Source organism: Somniosus microcephalus, chromosome 1 (assembly GCF_052327205.1).
Source record: "Somniosus microcephalus isolate GS21.2 chromosome 1, FLI_Smic_1.0, whole genome shotgun sequence".
Taxonomy (NCBI): Eukaryota; Metazoa; Chordata; class Chondrichthyes; order Squaliformes; family Somniosidae; genus Somniosus; species Somniosus microcephalus.
The window spans coordinates 113,080,489-113,091,492 of NC_140987.1; the positions used below are offsets into that span (position 1 = coordinate 113,080,489).

Below are 11,004 nucleotides of genomic sequence, written 5' to 3' on the forward strand. Positions count from 1 at the left end.
TGGACAACGTGGACCACTTTCCATACCTCAGGAGCCTACTGTCAACAAGGGCAGACGTCGACGAAGTCCAACACTGCCTTCAGTGTGCCAGTGCAGCCTTCGGTCATCTGAGGAAGAGTGTTTGAAGACCAGGCCCTCAAACCCGGCACTAAGCTCATGGTCTACAGAGCAGCAGTGATACCCGCCCTGCTGTATGCCTTAGAGACATGGACCATGTACAGCAGGCACTTCAAAGCACTGAAGAGGTACCACCAACGCTGCCTCTGCAAGATCCTGCAAATCCATTGGCAGGATAGGCGCACCAACGTCAGTGTTCTTGCTCAGGCCAACATCCCCAGCATCGAAGCTTTGACCACGCTCAATCAGCTCCGATGGACAGGTCACATTGTCCGCATGTCCGATACAAGACTCCCAAAACAAGCGCTCTACTCGGAACTCCGGCACGGCAAGAGAGCCCCAGGCGGGCAGAGGAAACGCTTCCAGGACACCCTCAAAGCCTTCTTGAAAAGTGTAACATCCCCTTCGACACCTGGGAATCCCTGGCCCAAGACCGCAAAAGTGGAGCAGGCGGAAGGAGTGCACGTCAACCCAAGCACCCCACCCACCCGCCGTCTGCCCCACCTGTGACAGAGACTGTAGGTCCCGCATTGGACTCATCAGTCATAGAAACATAGAAGATAGGAGCAGGAGTAGGCCATTCGGCCCTTCGAGCCTGCTCCGCCATTCAACGAGATCATGGCTGATCATCCAAACCCTAGCACCCGGTCCCTACACCGACAGCCATCCCACACAAGCCCTATCCCCGTAACCCCACGTATTTAATCCCCCCTAACACTAAGGGCCAATTTTTATCATGGCCAATCAACCTAACCCGCACATCTTTGGACTGTGGGAAGAAACCGGAGCACCCGGAGGAAACCCACGCAAACACAGGGAGAATGTGCAAACTCCACACAGTCACCCGAGGCCGGATTTGAACCCGGGTCCCTGGCGCTGTGAGGCAACAGTGCTAACCACTATGCCACCGTGCTGCTCACCTGTGAACTCATTTTTAATGTGGAAGCAAGTCATCCTCGGTTCTGCCTAAGAGGAAGATTCAGCACAAGCAGGAATCAATACAATTACTGTATCTTAAGCAGCATTTTACAAGGTATCATAAAGAGTTATACTACCCCGTTTATGCCTTGGATAAAAGTCACAGTAAGAGTTATCTGCACCCCTCTGGCAATGCCCCAGGCCCGTATTCACCCGAGTGTCTCCAAGAATTACTTGAATCCTCCTGTCTTCTTCTACACTTAACCCCATGCTGGTGTCCCTTTTTTATACCATTTCTTTCACTTCAAATCTATGTATGGCATTCCCTCGGATCTATCACTCAACTTCCCTGATCTCATGTCGTCCCTCCCCTTCTGTTACTTTCCACTGGAAAACACCTATTTCAAGAGATGTTATTGTGGAACATGGGCCTCTTATCTGTCTAATGAAACTCCATTATCAGTCTAGTTTCTATGGTTGAGCAGATTTCAGCCCGAGCTGAGTCTTGTTTTCTCAAGTTATTACAACTCCTGTCTTTGTGGAAATGTTTTGTTCAGCTCGTCTACTGTGATAAAAATGTCAAGCTGATCAATATTTTTCCCATCAGTCTTATCGCTAAGCTGGTTACTTTGCCTTGTAAGTTAATTATAATTGTGTATATATATTTGTATGTTAATAAACAAATTAGTAACTGCATACATATATATGTATATAATAAAGAAAGTAAGTGTTAAGACAAATTAATAAGCAAATTGACTATAATCTTACATACCTTACCTTAGCCAAAATAATGAAAAAGTTACTGGTGGTCCTTGGATGGGAGGGTCTACCCCTTATGCCAATCTAGTAATCACACAAATGTTCTGTTCATAGCCTCCAACACCTTTTCTACTTGCTCTCAAAAGAACTGCTTCGCATTGAAAATTCAGCAAACTAAACTTGCAGGGCTACAGGAATAGAGCAGGGTAATGGGACTGACTGGACTGCTCTAGAGAGCTGGCACTCGATGGGCCAAATGGCCTCCTTCTGTGCCGTTATGACTCTATGACAAGGTTCCTAGAGTACTCGATCTCAAGTGTGACAAGGATGTTCGCCACAGCCCGCTGTTCAGTGATGCAATTCTAAGCGCTGGTCCCTTAGATATCCACAATTAATCTTAGCATGAAGCAAGAATAACACTCTTGAATAAACCCAGAATTTATGCTGACTGTGAAAAGGTGTCTTTATCGAAGTCCAATCATTGAGTGTCAGGTAGTATAGTGAATTATCTCCTGGGACAGTTGCTTTGGCATGGGGTTCAGCATCTAGAATATGACTCCAAATCACTGGCTATGAGATATGCAACAGAGCAGCAGTAGGTGGACCTACTAAGTTAATTCTATTTTGACAATTTGGGTTACTCATGTATGCCTGCTCACTCCCTTAAAAGGGTAGGACAAATCCTAAGCACCATGTGGTACAAGGCTATTCAGAACCAACATGTTGAAACCCTGGTGTTGAATGCATCAAAGAACCTCCTCAACTTATACTAACTGGTCAGTGAAAGCTTGCAGTCAGTCATCCTCTTTTTGGGACATGGCGTAGTCTATGTAGCAACTCACTCATCGTGAGCTGGCAGAGAAAATTGTGCATGGGGTGGCCAAAGTCTGATAGGAAGGTGAATATATCAGCTTTTGAGTCCACAAATCAAAGATTTGACAGTTAAAACAGTTGGTAGTTTAAACCTTTGGACAAGAGTTCTTCCAACTCAGAGGGAGGGACAGACTATGTTTCTTTACCTTCCCTCATTACAAATTATCTGGATACCCAAGAGTTGGAGTACAGCAAGATTGTCCCCGATATAGTGAGTGATAATATGCAGATGAGGACCTACTTGCCCTACTGTTGTACAGATCACCCTTCAAAAAAAGGACTGAATAAGTGCCAAAGGCCTTTGAGGCTGGTGCCTCAAATTATAGAACATTGCCAGAGGGCTCATCAATACCAGTGAGATTTTGGAGTCACTCCCATTTTGACAATTGGCACTAAATCTGTTGCCAGAGAAAGTCTCTTTTTTCTGTATCATAGAAATTCCAACATAAACAAGCCATTTGGCGCAAGCAGTCCACATTAGTGACATCCTCCGTACTAGCAGCAGTCCTAATCCCATGTGTCTGCTCTATTTCCACATCTCTCAATTCCCTTTCCTTCAACCACCTAATCTATTCTTAAATGTTGACATGGTCTCAGCTCAGCTTCAATCACAACTCTCTTGCTTTCTACTGTAGTATCAGACAGAGAGCATTACTTGATGGTGCAAGAGTGGGGAAAAGATGTTAGCCAGCTCATTTTGATCTGGGACTATAAACAGAGCTGAAAGACCATGCTGCTTGAGCCCTTATTACACTTGTTAATAGCAGAGCTCAAATTACACCACTGACAGGAATGGCGGATGTGATGTCTTTTGATTTGCTTTTGGTGCTTCTCAGCAGTTTTGGTTGGTGCAAAAGTCAAAGCTGGAACTGCAGCGGTATTAGTGAAAACTCTCTGCAAAGAAATAGCAGTAGTTAGTGCTCAGACTTCTTAAAGGGCCAGTGCCATGATGGGTCGGTAGCCAAGGATGACACAGCAATATTGTCAATATAGAAGAAGAATGATCTTATGTTAAATTCCTCCTTCAAAATACCATGAATCTACAGTGGGAGATTGAAACTACTAAGTTACTGTCCCTTTTAAGCCATGCTCAATGCATTGGTGGACTTAGTTAAATATTAATCTTTGAAGAAATTATTGTATTGATAATCAATAGGCCCAGAGCCAGGGTGATTGCATTACCTTGAATAGCTTCGGACAAAGCTATTCCCCTGCCCCTAAACAGACTTTCTCCTCAGCTTCCCTTAAGGATTAAATACAGAAACACAACCTGAAGAGCAAATACATACAGGAATCCCAATAAATGCAATTAAAATCTTTATTCACAACAGTATCCATCAAAAGAAAATTTAAAGGCACAAGAGAAAAATTCACAGAAAAAGTAAACAAAAGGCACTGTCATTTCTTAGAGTGGAACCAACATCATTTTGACTGCTAGTACTTCTTCTTAAATACATCTCATAGCAGTCTAAACCCACTGTACCACAATGAGCTCTATTGCTGTTTAGAATACAGCTCATACACAGGTCTGAATGAATTTGTACAATTTTAATGTATTCACTGAATACTACAATATTTACAAAAAAGTCCCAGAAAATTCCAGAAAGTGAGGGTTTATTTTTCTTGGTCTTTTGAAAGAGGTCTTCGGAACAGCAGAATATGGGGTTCTAGAAATAAAAAATTTAAGTCAGTGGTAAATTAGCAGCACATTTATTGCATATTCTGTAATCCTTCATTGTAGGACTTACCATTAATAAACTTAAAGATCAGCTCTAAAACATGTGAAGTAAAGGCGTAACTATGGGAGAATTTTTATTTTCTGTACAAAGTACTCTATAACTAATCTAATTTTAAAAGACGTTAAGAAATACTATGAATTAAGCAATGCATTTTTAGTTTCAGAGACCTACCATTTCAGGTCAGTCACCCACTTAGCAGGTGCAGTAACGTTCAGTTATGGGGGAAATGTCCAATACATCCCAGAGTAGCTCTATCAATTTTAATAACCAGTACTTAAATTTGACATGGAGAGCAATCTAAAGTACCTTCTGTGGGGGTGGAGGAAGCATCCCCCCCAAAAAAACTAAAATGTCAGTTAGGTCAAGTTCTCTACACCTCATTAATTTAAAATAGAAAAACCTCAGGTGCAAGCATATGTAGGACCTCTGCTGGCCATAGCAAGAAATGTACAAACTGCATATGGAGCTGCAGAAACACCAGGAGATACGCTGCCTTTCCTACAGGCCAACCTCGCAACCAGCACAAGCCCAGCTGAAGAATCAGGTTTCACTTGCCTATAAAGACCTGTTGCTGGTTTAACCTATTGCAGCACTTAAAAAAAAAAAAAAAAAAAAAAAAAAAAAAAATTAGCCCCCAGTATCAGCTGTGGTAGTATACTCGCCTCCGAGTCAGAAGGTTGTGGGCTCAAGTCTCACTCCAGAGACTTGAGCACAAAGCGAGGTTGACACACTAGTGCAGTGCTGAGGGAGTGCTGCACTGTCGGAGGTGCTGTCTTTCGGATGAGACGTTAAACCAAGGCCCCATCTGCTCGCAGGTGGACGTAAAAGATCTCATGGCACTATTTCAAAGAAGAGTAGGGGAGTTATCCCCGGTGTCCTGGCTAATATTTAGCCCTCAAATCAAAATAACAGAAACAGATTATCTGGTCATTATCACATTGCTGTTTGTGGGAGCTTGCTGTGTGAAAATTGGCTGCCACATTACAAAGTGACTAAAGTCCAAAAATACTTCATTGGCTGTAAAGCGCTTTAAGACGTCCGGTGGTCGTGAAAGGCACTATATCAATGCAAGTCTTTCTTTCTTGAAACCAAACAGAATAACGATGCATGACCCTCACTGCATTTACCTGTAGTTATTGCGACATACTATAACAAATACTCTATGAAACTAGTCCTAAGAGCATGTATTTACATAGGACCATATAGAAACAATCTTTATATCAAAGAACACAGAAGCAGGGTCACATTTATGATCATTTACTTTTACAAATAAATTCAGATGCTTAGGCTCTCTACTTCAATGCATCAACTAACTCATCATACAGCCTTTGTAAATACCATTCGTGTTACAATACAATATACAACCTCTACAGAAGAGATATTATGGTTCTTGTAAAGAAGAACAAGATTTTGCAAATGAGGACAAAAAAAGTGTCACGATAGTGCAAGCTTTCCCGATAGCCAGTTCACTCTTAACGGAGCTCTTGGAAGCAGGCTTGAACACTCCAAAGACTCTAAACTTCCAACAGCTGTAATATACAAACCCCAGGCCTCAAAATATTTTGAAACAAGCTATAAAAGGCACAAGGTATGGATAGCTCTGCTGTCACATCACTACGTGGGGAGTTATTAGGAACTCACATTTACTCAGTCCATGGCAGTGTGCTGGTGCAGCAACTTGTAATAATGAGGTTTGATGCAGTTCTTGAAAAACAGGAGACCTAGGCCTAAATACTATGTAACAAGCAAATATGAATAGTTGTATTTAAAGTGGTTTCTCATATTGCCTTTTCTTAATTAAACTAAGGAGACACTGGGTAGCCCCAGTGTCAAACAAAAAATCTAACAAAAGTGCCCCCTTTTTAGAGGGGCACAACTAATAAAGAACTTAAGTAAAAACAAAAGGAAACTTATGAACTTAAATAATATTTACACTATTCACCACATACTCTAGTACCCGCCGGTCGAGGAATCACAGAAACCCCACAGTGCAGATAGAGGCCATTTCGGCCCATCGAGAAGACCTCAAGCGTACCGGCATACACTGCGTGCTCCTTCCACCCGGGTGCAGACATGGCCACCTTGGCCAGGCCCAGGAGCAGACCCACAAGGAGGTCCTCCGACTTGGTTTCTCATCCAGTTAGATCCCAGGTGCAGTTCAGATTCACCATAAACTTCAAACTCAGTTCTGAAAGTGATCTTACATTAGTCTTCACTGGGAGCTCAATCTTAAGTCTAGCATACACCAATAAAAGTCTAAGCAACTGTAAATAAACGAGGACAAAAATACATAAAAAATCTTGGGTGGGGAAATAACGAAGTATACCATCAGCTAGAAACAGCAGATTGAAGATAATTTTAAGCCATACATGTTTTCATTGCATCCATTTGCTTTCCCCACACTGCAAAAAGTTCTTATCCCTTAATAGTCATAATACCTGGTTCATGCATCATGTAGTGGACCCAGCCCAGAGACTGCTGGACACCTAGCTTTCGCCACTCGTCTTCAGACATAAGATGAGTCTTTGGTACTTGCTTTGCAAGTTCTTTGGGCAACATAACATGCCTGTTAAAGAATCAGAAATTAAGTTCATCTATAGTAAAATACATTATATATAAATGTTCTGTTGTTCATATCTAATCCAATCAACTTTTAATTTAGATGACTAATACAAAAAGTAAAATACTGCGGATGCTGGAAATCTGAAATAAAAACAGAATGCTGGAAATACCTAGCAGCTTAGACAGCATCTGCGGAGAGAGAAACAGAGTTCACATTTCAGGTCGATGACCTAAAAATCAGTGACCTGAAACGCTAACTGTTTCTCTCGCCACAGATGCTGCCTGACCTGCATTTTCTGTTTTGATTTTATTTTAGATGGATGATTGGGTGAAGTAGCTTCTAAGAAGCACCTGACTTTAATAGTTAGGACAAGGAAACTCGGATGCGTTCAGCAGGAAGATACTGTTAACATGGTGAAAGAAAAAGGAAGACTTTCATGACGACCGGACGCCTCAAAGCGCTTTACAGCCAATTAAGTACTTTGAGTGTAGTCGCTGTTGTAATTAAATTAAATCTTAAAAACATGTAATGTGTAAACTCAACATCAGATAAACCAATAATAGGAAATGAAAATAGATAATTTAGTAGAAACTAATATGCCATGTACTTTATAGTAATTAGCCTCCAATATCAAGCTCAGATATAACCCTGTAAAGAGGGTCAGCTCTGCTAGAGGCATGAAGACTACCCAAGGAAGATTTATTTTGCGCCTCTGACCTGCATGTCACCACCGAAATACAGTGGCAGCTTCTGGCATAAAAGATGAGGATTGCCATTTTAGAACGGATTGTGAGCAGGCCGAGAGGCCAGCCTTCAGGTGCAATGAGTTTGGCACTGATGGCCTGTACAAACCTTCCAACATCAAGGAAAGTCCCTGACTAAAAATGCTGCAAACATGACTTATTAACTGTACAGTGTCTGTTGCTACCAAAGTTGTTCTGCAGTATTATTAATAGGGAGATTTGGCAGCAAGGGAACTGACCTGGTATAAAGTAATTCTGTAATACAAATGGGCTATACATTGCTAATGTTACAAAAAGACTATGCATAACATTCTTCTGTTAACTAATGTTACTACTGTATTTAACAAGAGGAGCTAGGTCATCAACTGCAGAGAAAAGCTCAGTAAACATTTAACAATAATACCATCTCCATCTGCCTGGATGGGTACCAACAAAGACAACAACTTTTTTCTGTTTTCACACCAATTTTCAAACTACAGAAAGAATGAACATATAGCACCTTTCACATCTTTCAGACATCCCACAGTGCTTCACAATTAAATACTTTCAAATTTTGCAAACACAACCAATTTACATACAGAAAAGTCCTACAAATGGCAATGAGATAAAATAACCAATCTTGTAGTGGTTTAGGTTAAGGGATAAATGTTGGCCAGGACACCAAGAGAACTCAAAGCAAAAAAAACTAGATGTTGGAAATCAAATGAAGAGAAAATGTCAGAAACAAATCAAGCAGATCAGGCATCATCTGTGGAGACTGCAGATGAGTATCCATCGTTCGAACTCTCTAGGTTGGGATATGGGACCTTTTATGTCCACCTAAGCAGGCATATGGCTGAATGTAATACTTTGCCTGGAAGATAACACATCCAATACAGCAGAATTGAAATGTCAAACTAGTTTATATGTTCAAGTCTCTGGAGTGGGGCTTGAACACACAACCTGACTGAAAGGCAAGAGCGCTACCACTGAGCCAAAGGACTGACACACTCAACTCACTATGTTGAAAGTGAAAACTTATGCCGTTAAAAAATAAAATAAGATTTTTACAATTATGCAGAGGTTATGTTCAATGTAGACCTATCATTCCTCTCCAAGTTCTTTGAACACATCATCTAGTCCACACTTACCATTCCCATTGTTAAAAATTCCTTCAGGCTGGTTTCATCCCACTGTATCAAACCTGTACTGGTTGAAGTCACCAATATCATCCTTTGTTACTTTGCATTATCCCTCCCCAACCTATTTGACCACATCATTCCTTTTGAAATTTTGACCACCGTTTCCTCCTCCAGAGCACTGTTCTCACATGGTTCTATACCTTGTTACCCCAACATTCTCAGCACTTTTCCAAACCCTGCATGACCACCTCAGGAGCGTCTTATGACCCCATCTCCACTGTCACCGAGAGTGCCTTAAAGTCCAATCCATAGCTTCTTCCTAGTTCCCAGCTAGACAGTGGCCTTGGTAAGAATGGGGTCAACGTTCACATGCCAGTGATGTCATCCAGGTCCAACTCCCCATCATCACCCTCAACTTCACAATCAGCACTGACTACTTGTCAGACATCAAGTCGTGGATGAACCAGAATGTTCTCCAACTTGACATTAGCAAAGACCAAACTTATTTGGTTTCTAACAACAACTCCCATTTTTATCTTCCTTTCTCATAGTCCATCCCCAGCTGCTTACTCAGGTTGTACCTGATGGTACACAACCTCAGTGCCTTATTTGACCTGGGGCTGAGCTTCATGTCGCAAATTCTGAGTCCCCAAAACCGCAGTGCGCCAACATGTTTTTTTGGGAGAACGATCAGCCATGATCTCATTGAATGGTGGAGCAGGCTCGAGGGGCTGAATGGCCTACTCCTGCTCCTATCTTCTATGTTAATGCAAACATACCCATCTAGTAGGTGATAAGACTAAATTTAGAAAAACAAGTCGAAGATGAAAAACAAACTGATCTGAAACAAAACATGAATATAAGTTATTAGGTGATCATAACATGTAGTAGTTTCCTACATTACAACAGGAACCACATTTCAAAAGTACTTCATTGGCTGTAAAGAGCTTTGGGACATCCGGAGGTCGTGAAAGGCGCTATATATAAATGCAAGTTATTTCTTTAGAGCAGCCACATATCTACTTTTGGACTGGATGGTCCATAAGTTTGACACAAACCAGACATCATTTAGAAAAAGAAACTCACTCCTATCTCCGGAAATGGAACTCATCACAGCAGCAAAGCAAGCCTTAAAATTTAAACCACTAGAGCAAGCGATGCCTTGCAGCAAAAAAAAGCCAGAAGGCATTGGCCATTTGCCGCCTCTGAGACCAGGTCTTGTTGTTTGTGTCACACATAGTCAGTCCCTCTGCTGCAATCATCCTCCTCCTCCTCCGTTGGCTTGGAAACTGTGCAGTAACTACAATCAGCCTCTGGAACCTTTTAAGCAAAGGCACCCTGCTGGGGCAGCAAATCGCATTATACACAGTAGAGTGAGATCTTTTGAGAGATGCGGTACATCCACCCTCTTTCCCGGTTTTTGAACGTAGCAATCAAAAAAGATGGAAAGGCAGCGTGCGAGCCCTTCAGTGGGATGCAGGTGTGTGTCAGTAAGATGGCGGGCGGGCAGTCGGCGCCCGGGAGACCTGCCCGCCCACCTTACGTCACATCACGGGATCTGAGCCGGGAGAGAGAAGCTCGAGATCACTATAAATAAAACATCTTCCCAGCTCCGCACCGAGCACTAGCATCGCCATCATCCCGAATAACGGAACTGGAGAACGGCCAGACTTAGAGAGGAAGAGCTTTACAGATTTAAAATTTGGGATCCTGCAAATACGATGAGGCGGTAATATCTTTATTCCGATTTTGTCAAGTTTAGTTCAGAGCTGCGATCGCGCGAAAATAAAAAAAAGCCTATATAGATAAGTGTCAACATTCAGAAAAGTTTAACGTTCAAAACACTTATTCGCCGCGCGTTTACTTGGTCCGACATTAAAAAAAAATCAAAATCGTGCTTGGACCGGGGGGGGCGGAGCGGATGTTTTTCTGCATTTATAAACTACACCCGCCGCCACTTCAGATGACAGAACTTTTTTTTACCTGTATTCGTACTGGTCGTCGTAATATTTGTCCGAGTAGTAGATTTGTTTGTTCGACATTGTCTGTCTCTTAGTCGGCGCCGGCTGAACGAGTGAGCAGTGACCGCACAAACTCCCCTCCAACCGCCGCGCGTTCCAACTTCACAACCCACGAGGCGATTTGAATCGCACCGGCACGCGCCCATTGGA

General features: G+C 42.3%; 1 protein-coding gene across 1 annotated transcript; it reads right to left on the reverse strand.

Moving 5' to 3' along the window:
• Nucleotides 1-3,971: 3,971 nt before the first annotated feature.
• LOC147124295 (cyclin-dependent kinases regulatory subunit 2) lies at nucleotides 3,972-10,985 on the reverse strand. The gene is made up of 3 exons (XM_085984731.1): nucleotides 10,817-10,985; nucleotides 6,845-6,972; nucleotides 3,972-4,334 (listed from the first exon to the last, which is right to left on the reverse strand). Exons 1-3 carry the CDS (start codon nucleotides 10,873-10,875, stop codon nucleotides 4,282-4,284), a joined length of 240 nt encoding a protein of 79 aa, XP_085840857.1. The 5' UTR covers nucleotides 10,876-10,985; the 3' UTR covers nucleotides 3,972-4,281.
• Nucleotides 10,986-11,004: the final 19 nt, after the last annotated feature.